Source organism: Netta rufina (genome assembly GCF_964035555.1).
Source record: "Netta rufina genome assembly, chromosome: 21".
NCBI lineage: Eukaryota > Metazoa > Chordata > Aves > Anseriformes > Anatidae > Netta > Netta rufina.
The window spans coordinates 1,527,632-1,545,385 of NC_140145.1; the positions used below are offsets into that span (position 1 = coordinate 1,527,632).

Sequence of the window (17,754 nt, forward strand, 5' to 3'; positions counted from 1 at the left end):
GTTTAGGGGTAGCTGTTGTATCAGGAAAGATGAGTAATTACCTGTTAATTTATTACATTCTGCTCCTCTCCCTCCTAGCCTCAGTTCCTATCACCCACTTGTGAAACCCAACGCCTATGTGATCATTCTTTCTTTTCAAAGCCTTTCTTCTGCCTAGACATCAACCTCAACAGAAAGACCACAACTAAAAAGAATAGCAACATGCAGAAGATCAGAAATTTGTTTAACTAAATTTTTGAGGAAAATTTCAGGGAAAAAATGTGTGCGTGTGTACCCAAGCCCACTACCTCAAAGCTGCCAGCTTACTTCATACACTACATCGTATGTTGCTTCAGAAATTTCAGTTAATTAGTCAGGAAACGACTATGTTCCTCGTTGAAATGGGCAAAAGTTGAAAACAGAAAGAACAGCTATCAATACTGGTATTTATTCTGATGCTTACCATACATTCTTGCTGAACTGCAAACATGTTAAGAAATGCACGCACGTTTATTAATAAAACCAAGCTCCCTCTACATTAGAAAACCTTTAACATTTGATCTGTAGAAAAAGACTTTATAAGGAAATTGACTTTCTTGCACCGAGCTCATAAATCAGCTTAGGTTAAGCTTCTGTAACTCAAGCCATCCTACTGTGCTCTAGGTGTTGAACATATAAAACAGAGAAGTTACAGAATTACAAAATCAAATATTACCAACACAATGTCATCTGAGGCTTTTGCTCAGTGTCTCCTTTGCAGATTTATGAATTACATGTTAGTTCTAAGTACCAGTGACAAGTTAAGTATCAACATCATCCTCAGTGCTTCATAGATTGTGAATGCAGAGATGGCCATTTGAAAGACAATCAGCGATGGGCTTGTCTATATGAGGAATTTTGCCTATCTAACCAAGCACTTCCAGCTCTCCATGCTTAAGTTGTGTCCACCTCACAAATACAGTAATTAAGCCACTAAATGCTACCTTCCTAGGTAGCATTTAAACATGATGGAAGATTATCTTGGGGGGCAACAGAAAGCATTTAAAGATGGATACAATGGTTCAAGAATCTCCATTTCATAACCCTTCAGCAGAACTCAGGCTCCCTAGCAGCAAGTCCTCCCAAAACATTACTGAAGAAATTGAACCCAGCCTCGCACAACAAGTTCATGTCAACAGGCTGCTGCAGAAATCAACTTCAGAGAAGAAACCTTTGACCAAGGATGTAGACACATGGGCTCCTCTGCACCTGACATATCAAATCTTTCTCCAGTTGACTTTACCTCTCCCTGCATGAAATCTAGAAAATTCACATCATCTTTTAATGGTACATAGGAAAAGGTCATGTGAAAAATACAACCTAGAGGTCTGTTTAATTATCATTTAACAGGTGTGGTCACACGCTCCAAAAGTAAACACCACAGAATGAATGGACCACATGCTCATCTGAAACAGAGATATAGTAGCTGGCTGCCCTGCAAATCCTGATTTGCTGCATACTGTCAGCATGGAAACAGGTAAATAACACTAAAGGTTCCCCTTAAATTCCTGCTGACTTGGCTTTCAGTCTCCCAAGAATATCCGCTTGGCCTGGGGGTATTTTTAATACCTCTTTCTCCAGTTTTCATCCTCTTTTTTCCCCTCTTCTTTGACATATGCAAGTTTAAAAGCATTTGTTTAATACATTTGAGACAAGTTTTAACTAACTTGAAGAACTATACACTGTGCCTCAGGAGCTGGCTGGAAATTCTGCATGTGTTAGAAAGCAGCATAAAGAGACACAGGATAAAGGACAGCTGCAAGCATTGTTCTGCATCAAACCCAAATGAAAAGGCACACGTACACACAGCTACCACGAGGGAATTCCAGCCCAACAAAAAGCCTGTCTAGCACAATGGCCAGAGGCTACAGATGCGGTTCATTTCATTGCGTGAATGAGAACAGCTCAGAAATTCAGGCTGCTCCTCCAGCCTATGAAAAGCATCACCACAGCCAGGGATACCTCCTATGCTATAACAAAAATAATTATTTTATTTCTGTATCTATAATATATAAATAGATGATAATTCACTTTTATCAATGTAACTAAATAGATTTTATGAATAAGTTATTTGGAGAACTTTTTTTTTTTTTTTTTAAAGTTAATGAGTGCTGTTATATCCAGTGAAGAAAATCTACAAGAATGGTCCTTTAAATTACTGTAATTATTGAGCAGCCAATTATGGAAGTATAGGTGAGTTTTCATGCTGCCAAGAGATTGGTTTACACATGATCCACATTTTGCACTTCTTTGAAAGTGAAAATGCATCTCCCTTTTCCAAAGGTTCCTCTCCTCACATACAACACCCACCCCTCGGTGACATATGCAATCTTCCACTCATCACTGACAATTTAAGCAAAAATGATTGGTGCCATATCAGTCAAACACTCCTCATCAGCAATTCTTAAAGTAAACCAAAGCCATAGTAACTTCCATATCAAGTCTTAACTCAATCCTCATTAGTGCAACTTTGACGCAAAATGTTCCTACAGGCAAACCAAGCAAGTGTAAAATGATAAAAAAAACACACTGCATGGAAAAATCCCAAAGGATTAGTGTCAGAGAGTATTTGGCAGCAAGAGATTGGAAAAACAAGAAGGCCTAACGGAAAACAGTGGCTAACGCCAGTCATTCCGTTGAAGGCCGTTAAAGTAGTACTGCATCAAGAAGGTTTTCGTTATTCAAGCTTTTCATCTCCTTCCTCCACATCCTTCAGACTGAGCACTTCCAGCGTTCCTTTCCCTTTTGTCTCACATCGGATCAGCTCATCAATCTCTCTGAAGCAGCCTGGGTCAATAAGGCACACCTGAAATATTTCACATTGAATCAGTCAAGCAATAATACTCAATTTTCATCAACAACTTTTCATGATCTAAAACTCATTTTCATTTAAAGAAAGGTATTGTTTTGTTACTACAGGGACTTGGCAGAATTGATAAGCAATTTTTATCAAAAGTTCTTTTATCAAAGAAGTTTTGCATTTCCAGTACATTCAGCATGCTGGCCATGATGGCTTCGACAGTTAGGTTGCTAGATTCTAATTTGTTCTCAAAGATTCTTACCAATTACAAATTTTGCTTTACCACAAACTGTTTTTTAAATAATTAACTATTGTCAAAATACAGGCCTGATCCACCAAGTAATTAACAGAAGAATTCCATACATGTAGAGAAACTTAGGTATTTTATAGGAGAATCACTGCTAAGAGAAACTACACCATGCTTCCCCTCAGTCTGAACCTGCAATCTCTAAACTAAAGGCTACTTTCAAGCTTTCAGTGCGATTTTGTGATGTTAAAGACTACAAACCATGCCTCTAATTTAGAATCTGCGGCACCCTTGCAGTTTATCTAAACAACTTCCGTATACTAATTCTTGCTGTAGCATGGTATAGTCAAATCAAGTATGAAACCCAAGGTCTGCTTTATTGCTTACAATTTCTAACTGATCGTGGAAGTCTTCATTCTCAATAACTTTAATCAGTGGCTTGAGCTTCTCTTTGAGTTTCTTCCCCTCCTTTGCTGGAAGAATAAATCGTAACCTCATGTGAGCACGTTCAATTTGCATGGTCTCCTTTAATTGTCTGATCACTTCCAGTGCCTGCAGAGACATTGAAGAAAGAAGAAAGAGCATTTACTCACTTGCTTAAAAAGGCCACACAGATCAAAACCTCAATTTTTCTGCACTAGCCTCAGACATTTCTCAGTACTGTTCACTAGCACTTTGCTGCAGGAAGAGATTGCAGTTACGCTAGTTTGCTAGACTAAAAGAACAGGCAGAGCTGATGGTGGTCACTTCAAATACTGAAAAAACACACTAGAAAGAATGTTAAATAGGAAATGATGTTAAATGACAGTTATACTACAGAACACTAGAAACTCATATGGCTCAGATGTATGGACTGATTTACTACCTCATGTGAAATAAATCATGAAACATTTATTTCTGTTCCAGACATATCACTGATGCTGCTTTAATTAGTTTTTATCTTTCTCCTTTCACCAAACAGTTAAAAAACAAACTACAGGAGTTTCAGAAGCTGCTTGTACCCAGCATTCAGCTGCCAGCCAGCCAACTAATCATTCTGCCAGCTTTTGACCACAAGGCTGTTTTCATTCCTATGCGAATGCTCATAGAAAAGTTACACCTGTTGACAACACCTCTGAGCACAAGCTGATTTTGAGGGAATACTAACCTGTTGCTTTGTGCTCTTGTTTGGTTTGACGGAGTAGTGAATATCCTTCATGGCTCTCTCTATAAGGATTACTGTGTACGGCCTCTTTGTCTCAGGATTCACACATTTGTCAGCCACAATAGTTGCGATGTCTCTAAACATCTGCTCCAGCTGCGTCTGTCGTTCTTTGTCTGACACCTGCAACTCCCCTTTTGATAAAATCTGCAGTTAAAATTAAATTGGTTAGTAAGTGTTGCAGATCTGGCTAAAAATTGAAAACCCTTGCATGACAGATTTAACAGTTGCTTTAATGGTTTGGTTAGACACAAAATACAGGAAAAAAAACAAACATTAAGAATGCATATTGTTACAACAGACAACACTGGAAAGATGTCAGAAAAAAAAACACAACCAAGAAACACTACGGAAGCACTGTATTACAAAAAGAAAGGCACAGGTTTACTTAAATTGTCATCACCCACAGCAAGCCCACAGTCTGCAACGTGCCAAGAAGAAACTAGATTTGCTTTAACATTTAGTTGGTCTCTCCAAAATAAGTGAATATCCTTTTCTTTTCTCTGCATCCTTTGTGGCGAGTCTTTGATGGTAAATTCTTCAAGGCTCACCTGGGTCTGAAGAGATCTGCACATGAAGGCTGTACGCTACGCAGAAGACTCAGACGAATGTATACTTGAGACTATACCAAAGATCCACCACCCCTCTCTCCACATTTCTTATCAAACGATTTCACCCACAGCCGCACCGTGAGCTCTGCACCAACCAACCTCCTATGCCTGCGCGGCGTTCAGGACCCCCGGCCGCACCAAGCCGCGCTACGAGGCACAGGACTCACCATCTTACAGATCTCCGTCTGGTCATCCGTCCCGAAGGCCCGCACCAGATCCTCCTTTTTCGCCACCTGCCCTTTGGACACGTTGACGAACACCGTGTGCGTCTGCAGCACCTCGTCCAGGTCCTTCTCCCTGCCAGGCAACAGCAGCGTCAGGGAGCGGCGGGGACGGGGCGAGGGCAGGGCCGAGCCCGCTAACAAGACCCGGGGCGGCCCAGGGGAGCCCGGAGGATCCCCCCCACCCCACAACCGGGCCCCACGGAGCCCCCTCAGCGCCGCCTCCCTGCCGGTCCCTGCCCCGCCGCAGCCAGGCCCTGCACCCCCCTTCTCCCCCGACTCACGCCCCGCTGCGCCAGCCCATGACTTTGTTGCGGTAGCAGGCGATCTCGAAGCGCTTCCCGCCGCGCCGTGCCCGCACCACGGCCACGTTGGTGAGGCGGATCTGGTTGGTGGGGGTGAAGATGGACATGGCGGAACCCTCACGGACACCGACACCGCCACCGACACCGCCACAGCGCTGCGCAGCGCGGCCCCGCGGCGAGGGGCGGGGAGGGGCAGGGCCGGGAAATGGCGGCCGGAGGGAAACGGAAGGGGAGGGGGCAGGGGGACGGGGCTGCGCCGCGTGGGGGCCGCGAGCGGAGGGGAGAGAGGAGGTACGGGGGGTGCTGGGGGCCCTCGGCGGGGTAATTAGTGGTGGGGGTGGGCTTCGGGGGGGTAATTAGCATGTGGGGGGGCTTCAGTGGGGTAATTATTGGGGTAATTAGCGCCAGGAGGGGCTTCAGTGGGGGTAATTAGCGTGGGGAGGGTTTCAGTGGGGGTGATTAGCATGTGGGGGTGCTTCAGTGGGGTAATTAGTGGGGCAATTAACGTGGGAGGGGGTTCAGTGGGGTAATTATTGGGGTAATTAGCGCGGGGGGGCTTCAGTGGGGGTAATTAGCACGTGGGGGTGCTTCAGTGGGGTAATTATTGGGGTTCTTGGTGCAGGGGGGCTTCAACGGGGGTAATTATTGGGATACTTGGTATGAGGGGCTTCAGTGGAGTAATTAGTGGGGCAATTAGTGTAGGGGGCTTCGGTGGGGTAATTATTGAGGTGTTATAATTATTGGAGGCCTTCCCTGCCTGCGGTGCCCGGCAGCCACCTATGGCACGGGGCTGGCTGGGAGCAGGGTCCCCTCACCCCGCTTCTCTTGGGGTCTGGGTGTTGCTGGCCGAGGGGAAGGAGGGCTTTAACCTCCTGCTACGAGCGGCAGCCCCGGGGAGAGCGAAGATAAAGCTTCCAGCTTCCTCAGGCCTTCTGCGTTCCCGCTCCTGTTAGACGCCTGCCAAAGCAGGGTGCAGGAGGCCTGCAGATTCACCAGCTGTCACGCTCGGTGCTTCTTGGGCAGTTACGTGTTGCAGATGAGCCTCGTTTAAGCTCTTCAATGTTTCATACCCGTAAAGGAATCACAGGGGCCACACAAGCAGCGCCCCTTGGAGTTTTAAAGTCAGCTCAGAACAATTTTCGCTGTTCTGAATGAAACCTCACCCACATGATATAACCCCAGGAAAGTACTTGTGACCGAATCCAGATTTCAGTCTGGCCTCGATGCTCTGTACCCAACCTGTCGTCGTAATCAGTGTAGCACCTTGTGTGTGCAAGCCAGGGCTCTGTTCTGCAGTTAGCTCTGGGGAGTGATTTCCCCCTTGACATGGGATTTTACACCTCCAGAGATCTGCGTGTGTTGGGTCTATGGAAAGCTAAGGCCTGTGAGATGCAATTGATGTTTAACAAGGATGTTTTACTTTACTTTCAGGCAGCGGTGCTGCACAAGTATTTTCTGCCTTTCCTTGGGACAGAACCTGTCCTAGGTAAGAGAAGCCCAGCATTTCAGTGTGATGGTCTAAAATTTTAGTTTAGGTAGGCAGGTACGCACTGCTGAGAAGGTGAAGGTCACTGATTCAGCTGTAGTGTTGTGTCTTCAGCCAGAAGCTGTTTTCTGCAGAGCCTGAGAATAGCTGATGGCATGAATCTGTGGGTGTGGTGTGACTTTTTTGTGTGCTTATTCTAAATTCATACTGAAGGAATTTGCTTTTGCTAAATCTGTGATTTATTCTAGATTTAGATGTCTGAATGGATATGTGGAACTTTTCCTACACTTGCCTGGCATCCTTATGGCTGCACAGATTTTACATCTATTCTGTTATTGCTTTTGGGATTAGTCTCTGGATCGTTGTCCAGCTCTTCACCACCAAAAAGAAGGTAACTGGAGACTTGAGCACATTTGTCTGAGAAAAACCCAAAACTTGTGTGTGGGAAGGGGTAGGTGCCAGGTGAAGGTACCCACTGGTGCAGTGAAATGCCACACTTTGCTGCGGGCCCACCTTGGTTGTTGTAAATCCAAAATGTGTTTTAGTTTACCTGACAGTTAGAGTTTTCAGTCTGGATTGTGCTGTGGGCGTGGGTAACTAGCTGTCAGTGCTGCTCTGAGGTTAGAGCAGATCTTGCCTGAAAACTTCTCACTCTGCATTGGAGAAGCGTTAGCCTGGACAGCTCTGTCACTTCATGTAAGTCACTCTGCTTGTGTCCAGTGTTTCAGGTTAGCCTTTCTGGTGACCTTAATATTGAACTGGTTTTAGGATGGGAGTGGGATTAGTTCATTCAGGAAGCTAAAACCTTCTCACACACATGAGTGAAGTTCTGCAGCACAGGGTGGAAGAATCACTTCTCAGGTTCTGCTGAATCCTGCTGTCTCCCTGATGTGTGAGATGGGTTTACAGCATGGCCTAGTTCAGTGGAATAGTCACTAATGCGTTTCTCTAGGAATGTGTGAGAAGCTAAAATGCTTTGACTGTTGCGTTGGCATAGTGCTGGGAGGCTGGTTACTGGCTTAGGATTTTAAACGCTTTTGGGAAAATGGACTTAAGGACACTTAAAAGGATGGAATGAAACAATGTTTTTTTTTTTTTTCACAGGGTGAAAAATCCAATGGGAATCTGTCTTCTGAAGTTGTAGAAGAAAAACAAGCAAATGGATATGCTGCCCCGCAGGCAAAGGAGGTCTATGTTGCTGGCGTAAAGATTTTCTATGGGTCTCAGACTGGCACAGCAAGGGTATGTTACTGTTTTTTTTCCACATGCCTGAAGCTGATAGAAATATTTCCGAGATTCAAGTATATCGCTTGCCTTAGGAACGCTGTGCCATGTAAAAATCTGAAAGTTTATTGGGAAGTTCATTATTTCATTAGAAATCAGTGCACAACATGACAGATAAGTGAAAATTATGTTTAAAACAAAAAACAACACAAAGCCAAACCAAACCAAAAAAAAAAAAGCAAACGACAAATCTATTCATGTAAAGTGGGGCAAGTGGTAGAGACACTAATTATGAGACTTAAAACTTGCTCTTACAATATACTCTTAGTTTGCTAGCAGGTACTCTAGAGAATTGCTGCTTCAGGTACTTTGTCAAAAAGAATGAATTTGTATGTATGTAAATTATTAGCTATTAGCAGTTGTAAGTCTTCGTTGCTCCTTCACTTTTTTAATCTGAGAAATTACAGGTGCAGTGTGTAATTATCAAGTGTCATTGTTTTTTCTGTTCTGGGAGATGTCTTGTGATTGGACACAGCAGAGCTTGTTTCACACTTACTGTAGTTGGGTCAAAGTCATTCATAATTTTCTACATTTCTCAGAGATTTGCGAAAGGTCTGGCTGAAGCAGTTATTTCCCTTAATTTGCCTGTGGAAGTCATTAGCATGGGAGATTATGATCCAGATGACTGTCTAGCAGAGGAGGTATGTAATAAATACAAACTTTTCCTGGTATTGTCAAGGATCTTTTCCTTTTGTATCTCTCTCCTGTTATCCTGGAAAACCCCAAAGCTATGTGTTTGCAAATCGCTTCTTAAACATAGGTGAGCATAGCCCTTCAGCCCTCAGCAGTAATCTTGAAAGTCACTATAAGAGCATCATCTACAATATGTTGATACTGATGCTGATTTTGTATGAGCTGGTTCCTGTAACTCAGGAGTGAGTTACATGAAAGTATCTGCACGTGGTCCCTCTGTTCTCTCTGAGAGGGTACACATGGGGAAACCAAAGAACAAATAATGATACTTCTGCAACCTTCAAAGACTTAAGAAAATTTCGGGGGGGTGGAGGGCGGCATATTTATACTGAATAATCCTTGATGGATTTTTTTCTTCTGGAAATATTAATAGTTCCTTCTTGCATCTGTGGGAGACTTTTATCACTGCAAGTATAAGAAACTGTTCATTGGGGTAGGGCAGGTGGATGTCAGTTTTACTACTGTCCCTGTTATGTAGGGGGAAGACAGCAAGATGGCTTGATTCCCCTTGGCTAATTTAAGATGGCTTTGCATGGAGGATGGCTACTTGCTACCATTGGGTTTATTACTTGCAGTATTCTTAACTCATATAGTAGTAAAAAAACAAACAAACAAACCAAAAAACCCACCACAAAACAACTTTTAACTTCTTCAAGCTGTCCTTGTGTTACAGCTCTTCCTCATGTAAAGTGCTCTGATAATCAGTGATTTTTTTTCCTGTTCCACTCTTATACATTAGACAACCAGCAGGAACATTTGTGTGTTCTTGGTAGCTACGTACACAGATGGACAGCCAACTGAGAGTGCTGCATGGTTCTGCAAGTGGTTAGAAGAGACTGCAAATGACTTCCGCTTTGGCAAAACCTACCTGAAGGGCCTGAGATACGCTGTGTTTGGCTTGGGAAACTCAGTTTATGTTGATCATTATAACACGGTGAGTATCCCCATTACTTTTTCATTCCTCTGAATGGCTAAATTTTCCGAACTGCAACAAAATTGAGTGACACTAGTAGGTTTTTAGGGTCAGGTGGAGTTGTACTATCATTTTGAGAAGACACTGATATTACCTGGTGTGGAACTTAAGGTGTGAGAATTCAGCTCCTATTACAGCATTTGTGTGGACTTGATAGGAGCTGGGTTTAGGCCATAGGCAATGCAGCTTTGAAGCAAGTGTGCTGTCCTATGAAATGGGAGAGAGACAAGTCCTGTAAGCATGGCATTAGTCTGAGTGGTTTTGGTAGTGACTAATGAGAACACATTTACCACATCCTTATTAAGTCGATTTCCCAGCTTTGAAAGCTCGCTTTCAGTGCATGAAGACACATTACCAGAAGCCTTTTCACTTGCTGCCTTTCAGTTTAGAGCACTTTTCTCAACTTTTCCTGTATTTTGCTGTCTACTGTGGTTCTTTTATTTCTTAATATAAAATACGTTGGTATCTAAGCCTGATAATTAATCTCTGAAGTTGAAGAAAAATGGGGTGACTGCCACCAGACTGTTAGTTTTGTGTAGCTGGGGGCCACCTGAAGTGTCATGTATGTAGACATCTTAACCAACAAGCATCTCACAAAGCTAGTCCTCACACCTCACTTACTACATTGCCATGATAGCGGGGCTATTTACAGCTGGAGGGTGCTCGGTAGTGTTCAGAGTGCCTTGTGGCTGTGCTCTGATTCAGCAGGTTAGAGGGAGTCTACAAGTCCATGTCTTGCTGTCCTGCAGCCTGTGTAGCTTGTTTTATTTCCAGGCTTGGTCCTTGCTTTCTTAATTGCCTGTTAGTTTTAAATTTCCTTTTAACTTCTATCCCATCCTAGGTTGGAAGAAATATTGACAGATGGCTGTGGATGCTCAGTGCCAGCCGTATCATGACTCGTGCTGAGGGGGACTGCAACGTGGCCCAGAGCAAGCATGGCAGCATTGAGGCTGACTTCGAAGCCTGGAAAACCAAGTTCCTCAGTTGTCTCCAGGCCCTCTGCAGAGGGGAAAGGAAGCCCTGCAGTGGGAAGTGCAAGAAAGGGAAGTGCAAATCCCAGGGGAAGCAGAGCAAGGAGAGCTCAGATCATGAACACGGGGCATCAGACTATGAGAATGCTGAGGTAGAGACAAAATCCACAAGTCCTTATTTCTGGTTCAGTGCTTCAGTGCTTGTTGGAGTGTTGTCTGACTGTTCTCCTTCATCCCACAGCCCAGAGAGGTGCTGTGGGGAGCTTGATACTTCTTTGTTACGGAGTAGAGGGATGAGAGGCAAGCAGAATAAGTAATCCAAAAAGAAGGACCAAGGATTAGCGTTGGACTTAGACTGAACAGTCTCTATATGATATGGGAGGAGATGCGTGTTGTGACAGATGCTCGAAGGGAGCCAGTCTTTGCTTTGTCTCACAGCCAGATTGAAGCGTTTAGCTTGCTATGAGCAGGTAGCATGCTCCCAACTCGGTGAAGCTAAAGCACTTTGTATCCCAAGGATTTTCCAAAGGCATTGGGGTACTGTTATCTGAGCAAGTCCTGTACCTCCTTGACTTTATCTACCCATAATCACTTCTAGCATATGCTCAACAGTGCCGTATCTAGTTGGAGGCCTGTGGCTAGTGGTGTCCCCTAGGGTTCAGTACTGGGTCCAGTGCTGTTCAACTTATTCAACAATGACCTAGATGAAGGCACAGAGTGCACCCTCGGCCAGTTTGCTGCTGATACAAAGCTTGTTGGAGTGACTGATGCACCAGAGGCCTGCACAGCCATTTGGAGCAACCTGGACAGGCTGGAGAGGTGGGCAGAAAGGAATCTCCTGAGGGCAAAGTGCAGGGTCCTGCACTTATTGAATAATCCCAAGCACCAGTACAGGCTGGGGGCTGACCTGCTGGAGAGCAGCTCTGCAGAGAGAGACCTGGGGGTTGTGGTGGACAAGTGCATGAGCCAGCAGCATGCACTTCTGGGAGGTAGGACCCTAGCCTGCATCAAGAGGAGTGTGGACGGCAGGTCAAGAGAGGTGATCCTCCCCCTCTACTCAGCTCTGGTGAGGCCACATCTGGAGTATTATGTGCAGTTCTGGGCTCCCCAGTACAAGAGGGACATAGAACATCTAAAGCAGGTCCAGCGTAGAGCCATGAAGATGATTAAGGGACTGGAGCATCTGCCTGATGATGAAAGACTAAGTGAGCTAGGCCTGTTTGTCCTAGAGAAGAGGAGATAGAGACTGATAAGATCCCCTCTCAATAAAATACCTGAGGGGACAATGTAACGAGGGTGGGACCAAACTCTTCTCAGTGGTAGCTAGTTATAGGACAAGGGGTAGTGGGTATAAATTGAACCACAGGAGGTTTCATTGCCATATGAGGAAGAACTTCTTTACGGTTCGGGTATGGTTCAGTACAGAGCACTGGAACAGGCTGCCCGGAGAGGTTGTGGAGTCTCCTTTAGAGATTGAAAACCTGCCTGGATGTGATCCTTTGTAATTTGTTCTAGGTGAGCCTGCTTGAGCAGAGGGGTTGGACTAGATGATCTCTGGAGGTCCCTCCCAACCTCAACCATTCTGTGATATTTGTTGATTGCAGGTTTTGAATAAATCCTTTATTGCTCTGCATGCAAGACCCAGAGCTGCTGTGGTACTTAATCCTTCCTGGATGTCATTTATTACGGGTTGGAAATGATTGCTATGGCCACGTAGAATTCCTTAGGAAAACAGGAGCTCTTCTGTCTGAGGTGGTTTGAGGATGCTGGCTGCTGCAGGAACAGGAGGAATGCATCTTCACAGAATCATTAGGGTTAGAAAAGAGCTTCAAGACCATCTGGTCCAACCATCACCCTGCCACCCCTATCACCCACTAAACCACGTCCCTAAGCACCACATCCAACCTTTCCTTAAACACCCCCAGGGACAGTGACTCTACCACCTCTCTGAGCAACCTGTCCCAATGCCTGACTGCTCTTTCTGAGAATAAATGTCTCCTAATTTTTCTCCAAAGTACCTGTCCAAGCCATGGGCTGCCAGCTTCTCCAGAATACTGTGGGAGATCGTGTCAGGGGCTTTGCTGAAGTCTAGGTAGTCTATGTTCACAGCCTTTCCCTCGTTCACCAGGCAGGTTGCCTGGAAGGAGATGAGGTTGATCTTGTTGTTACATTGGTGCTGTTATGTTGTAATTTGGCTATATACAGAAAGGGAGACAATTTTTCTGTTCTATGAACAGTTTGATGTGGAAAGCAGTTCTCTCCCCTATTTGTTCAGGCCAGGGGTAATTGGAGGAGTTTAGGCTTCCAGACTGTCATAGCATACAGCAGGAATCAGACCTCTCTGTATGACTTCTTAAGTGATCGGGTGGGCAGATGACACAGGGAAATAGAGCGCTATGGGTTTGGAGACAGGCTATCTGGACTGGGTTTTAGATGGTCTGTGTACATGTACTACTGAACTGTTAGAAGTAACTTTGGGGCTATTTTCAGGTTTTCTGTTTAACACAGCAGATATGCACCTATTTTTTTCTCTGGTCTCTTATGCAGGCAGAATTGGTTGAAACCACTAGTGAGGAAGAGGCTGATGCTGAGGAAGTTGGAGGCACAAATTCTGTCATTGATGTTGAAGATCTTGGCAATGTCATGAGCCACATGAAGAAAGCCAAGGTACCGCTACTGCAGCAAGTATAGAACTGCCAGCTCTTTATCATTGATTCAAATATTGTCTGCTGGGTTCAAACCTGTAGAGTCTAGTTAGAGTAAAACATGAACTATTTGAGAACCTGTCCCAAACCCAGAACATGCTTGTAGGTATATTGGATTTAGGTATTGGCTACCTGGGTTTGGCTTGTTCATGAAGTGAATGCTGTGTGGTAACACATTGTCTTCAGTTGAGAGAAATTACATTCACTGTGAACATCACAGATCTGGAAGTACGACTCTGCCATTGTGATTTACGGTCCAGTATCAAAACACAAATCCTGTTAAATCTGGCTGTGGATACATCAGCTGAAATGTAGGCATGCTATGTGCTGGCACGTCATGGGAGGGAGTGGAGCGGGGTGGTAGCAGTGCAGGTGCAGTGGTAACAGACTGCTGGAACAGCTTCTGCATCTTGCTGCTGCCCTAAGGTCAGGTGATACCTGTCCCTATCTCAACATCTGTCTGTAATTATACCTTTCTTGCATTGCACAGTGCTGTGGTATGGACTTCTCACAGCTTTCTTGAACCTTAGCAATTTCCTTAGCACTCTGAGGCGAGGGTATGCAGCTGGGCTGTAGCAAGGCAAGCCTTGGGTTAGAGGAAGCTGAATCCTTCGGAGGTAAGGAAACTGAGGGGAATACGGTGATCTCTGATCCTTACCGTTTGGAGTGGGAAGAAGATAATCTGTTGTTTATAGTGAAGTCTGACTCTAGGAGAGTAGCCCTGCTAATGGGGTTGGTCAGAATGTGTGAGAGCTTCCATCCCTGGCTTGACTGCTGTAGTTTCCAAGAGAAGGATGAACTGTTTGTTTTTCAGTTGTTGGTGGGGAAAAAGATCGATCTCTTTCATAGTAACTGTGCTGTGAGGTGGCCCTCTTTTTTCCTCTCCTGTCTGTGCTTGCCACTAGAGGTCACTGACAAGAAAGGAACTGCGGTTTCTGTAGCAGCATGCCATGTGAGATGGGTTGAGACCAGGGAAGGAAGGGGCCTGCCCGTGTGTGTGTGTAAGAGGGGCCTGCATGTGGTACCTGCAAGGTACTCAGCACAAGTGTGAAGGTCAGGTTCTTGTGCCTCAGACCTAAATAGCCTCTCTGTCTGAGAGGACAGCTTCTGTCTGAGCACAGGTGCTCATCTGGAGCTGCAAACTGCAGTCTTCTGATCTGCTGCCTTTTTCTTAGAGGAGATGACACACAGTTGTTCGTCCCTGACAGCTGAGTGCTGCCCTTTTGCTTCTGCAAATAATTAATCCTTAAAGTGCGAGTCACCTCTGTGTGGGACCATGGCAAGAATTGAGAATGCATTCTTGTGCACAAAGCGTCCTGGCTCCTTTTGGATGTGAGCTGTTGTCAGCTGATGAAACAAAGGTCAGCTTTTCTTTGGTGCTGACACCACTGCACTACTCTAGACTTGTCCTGGGATTTTGGATTTATTTTGAAACCTTAAAAGGTGTAGTTCTCATTACTGGCCCCCTTATTCCCATTTTGTGTGGCTGATCTGCCTAGCTGCTGCAATTTAGGTTGCTAGTTTCATGTTTCTGTAACCAGAGCAGGTAATGAAGAAAGGGCCTTCGGTGGTGACTTCAGTGTTAATCCTCGACCCTCTTGTATAGGAGTGTTCTGTCATCACCCTGGAAAGAAAGGATATTGCTGTGTAAATATCTCATGAACTGATGGCTATCCATATCATTAGCTTGGAAAAAGAATGACTTTGGCTTGGTGGAGAATCTCCTGGGGAATGTGTGCATTGACTTGCCAACAGGTTTATGCAAACACTTGAATTGTAAAATGATCCCTTAGGTGCAGTTATTTACTGTAACGAAAATAAATGCTGAAGACTTGATATGAAAGAGCAGGATGATCTGCATTTATGAAAGTAATTCATCATGATTGGGCTCTCTTGCTCCAAGGCTAGAAGATACAGTTGTTTAAATGCAATGCATCTTAGTTTCTTAAGTCATGTTCTCACTTTAGTGGCTATGAATTTGTGCAATGAGGAATTTTTTTCAGGTAAGTTGTGTCGTCCCCTTCAGTCACTTTTTTTTTTTTCCACAATGCTGGACTGTGTAAGATCAGTCTGACACTTTTGTTCTACATGTACACTGATGTAATCTGTTGTCTTGAAGTAATCCTTACAGATACAGGCAAGTGCTTTGGATTTCTCTATCTGAACTACCTATGTACAAGCCAGTGAGTTTAAAGAAAATGTGGGTATTTCAGGGTTGCATCACAAACACTTCACGTGCAGAGTGTCTTGGGTTTGAAATACGCTTGGCAGTTTCCAGCATGTGTTTTTTGGGATTTCAGTGTTGTGTATATTAACTCCGCTTATGGGTGATAGAGTAGAAGGTTCTGCCTTGTGCAATGCAGTTAGCTTCTTGAAGTGTTTTTTGATTGAGCTCTGATCTTTTGGAGGCATTTTGCCACTTATGACTAACTGCACATCTGTCTATCTGCTAGTGATTCTCACAATTCATTGTTGGTTTGCTTTCTGTGGGATAGCAGAGTGAGGCTGTAGAGACAAGTATATCTAATGAATGTTTACTCAAATATCTGCAGGTGATAGTAATTTAATTTTGCATCCATCTCCTATTACTTGATGAGAATCTAGACTGGATTGCTTTACAGCTTGTTTTGTGTGTGTGTGCCTACAGCTGTCTTTTTTGTATGCTTCGGCTTACTTGTGTTTTACAAAGTGTAGCCTAAGGATCTGAGACAAGTACTGGATTTTTGCAATTACTTGGATCAGGCAGATGGATCCAGGAGTACAAGGTGAATGACTGAACCTATCTTCCTGCTACAGTTGTAGTTATTACACACTATTCCTTGGAAAAGAGAGATTTTTAAGGAGTTAGGAATGAAGGAATGTTGTTCAAGGTGATGATGTTCACCTTCTACACTTAATACGAGCCCAAAACTTGAAAGACTGGGGTATCAAAGGGACATCATTCAAATATATAAAATGATGATTGGTATAAAGGGAAATTCCACACTTTATTGAATCTTCTTCTGTCTCATGATGGCTATTTAATAGCTTCTGAAATCCAGCACTCTGAGTAATGCAATTTTTTGGACCTTGCTACCACAAGAAATGGATGATGCTTAGTAGGATTCTGAACAGAACTCTGACCTTTATATCAGTACGGATGGCATCTAAACTTTAATGAAGTGCTCAGGCATGAAAGTCCAGAAGTGTGTAATGCAGCCATGGCCCAAAGAGGGCTGGCAGATCAATCTATCACCACCAGCTCTCGGGTTGCTTCTCTTGGTGTCTGATGATTCAAGGCTGTGATGCTGGGCTGGGGGATGCATGGACAGCTAGGTTTAGTTCTGGATTTTCTCTGCATCTGTTTATTCTGGCTTGTTGTTTTTTAGGCTGACAGTCTGGGCCTGTTCTCCAAAGTGCTATTATGCAGCAGCAGAAGGCAATAGCTCTTCTTAATGGGTTTCGTAACTAGTAGACTTTAAGTTGTACAATTGCAGTACGCTTACCCGTCCTCCAAAGTCATTGACACCCCCTTGAAATATATTTATCAGATAAAATTGAGAAATCTAATGGGTATGTTTGTGGCCTGCAAGACTGTAATTAATCACAGGGACACCATTTCTTAATGTAGATTATCTCCCACAGCTGGGAGATTGTGATAAACTAGAAAGACAAATCAATCTAGACTGGTTCCAAGGGAATGAAATGGCTTTATTAACCTTCATATTTAGAAACTGCAGGCATGAGTAATAATAATATCCTATTTTTTTTGGATGGGTTGGGAGGTAATCAAATGGGCATATTTTGTTGGCTCGGTTTAGAGATTAGTGTTCTGTTTTTTTCAAACAAAGTTTAATGAGGCTGATAGTCATGTTTGTGATGTAAATACAAAGGAAGAGGGTGTGAGAACAAGATAGGGTTGATTTTATAGGAAAGAAAGCATGCCCAAGAAGGTCTGTTCAAGAAGTTTGTTTTATTGCTGTTTGCGACAGAACTGGTTTCTTGATTTATTTTTTTTTTTTTAGTTCTTCCCCCTTCCCCCAGCTCTCCTCTCTAAAAAGTCATCCTAATGTTGCTGTTCACCACTGCTAGTATAGTGAATCAAGTTACTCAGTGGTTCTTAAGAGCATTTTGTAAGCCATGGCAGACCAGACTTTTCTGACCCTTGGTGAAGAAGCTTTTAGTGGAGTTGACTGGAGTTTTACATGAAGTGGGACAGTAAGTTTTAAGACTTAAGAATTAAATATGAGATTTACAGAC

The 17,754-nt window shown here is 44.0% G+C and overlaps 2 protein-coding genes across 2 annotated transcripts in view; one reads left to right on the forward strand and one right to left on the reverse strand.

Moving 5' to 3' along the window:
• Positions 1–411: 411 nt before the first annotated feature.
• On the reverse strand, positions 412–5,587 carry SBDS (SBDS ribosome maturation factor). Its single transcript, XM_084299402.1, has 5 exons — positions 5,383–5,587; positions 5,045–5,174; positions 4,213–4,413; positions 3,453–3,617; positions 412–2,824 (listed from the first exon to the last, which is right to left on the reverse strand). Exons 1-5 carry the CDS (start codon positions 5,508–5,510, stop codon positions 2,696–2,698), a joined length of 753 nt encoding a protein of 250 aa, XP_084155528.1. The 5' UTR covers positions 5,511–5,587; the 3' UTR covers positions 412–2,695.
• A 71-nt stretch (positions 5,588–5,658) lies between these two features.
• Positions 5,659–17,754, forward strand: part of TYW1B (tRNA-yW synthesizing protein 1 homolog B) — a 105,700-nt gene continuing 93,604 nt past the window's right edge. The window contains exons 1-8 of the mRNA XM_084299635.1: positions 5,659–5,694; positions 6,835–6,889; positions 7,138–7,280; positions 7,994–8,131; positions 8,713–8,814; positions 9,606–9,800; positions 10,681–10,962; positions 13,358–13,477. Coding sequence (XP_084155761.1) covers positions 7,152–7,280; positions 7,994–8,131; positions 8,713–8,814; positions 9,606–9,800; positions 10,681–10,962; positions 13,358–13,477 — 966 coding nt within the window. The 5' untranslated portion in view covers positions 5,659–5,694; positions 6,835–6,889; positions 7,138–7,151. The remainder of the gene's footprint in view (positions 5,695–6,834; positions 6,890–7,137; positions 7,281–7,993; positions 8,132–8,712; positions 8,815–9,605; positions 9,801–10,680; positions 10,963–13,357; positions 13,478–17,754) is intronic.

Coding starts and splice junctions, on each gene's coding strand:
- SBDS (XM_084299402.1), bottom strand. CDS start 5,510: ATGTCCATCTTCACCCCCACCAACCAGATCCGCCTCACCAACGTGGCC. Junction 4,414..5,044: donor AGACGGAGATCTGTAAGATG/GTGAGTCCTGTG, acceptor TTTTAACTGCAG/ATTTTATCAAAAGGGGAGTT. Junction 2,825..3,452: donor TCCACGATCAGTTAGAAATT/GTAAGCAATAAA, acceptor GAAATATTTCAG/GTGTGCCTTATTGACCCAGG.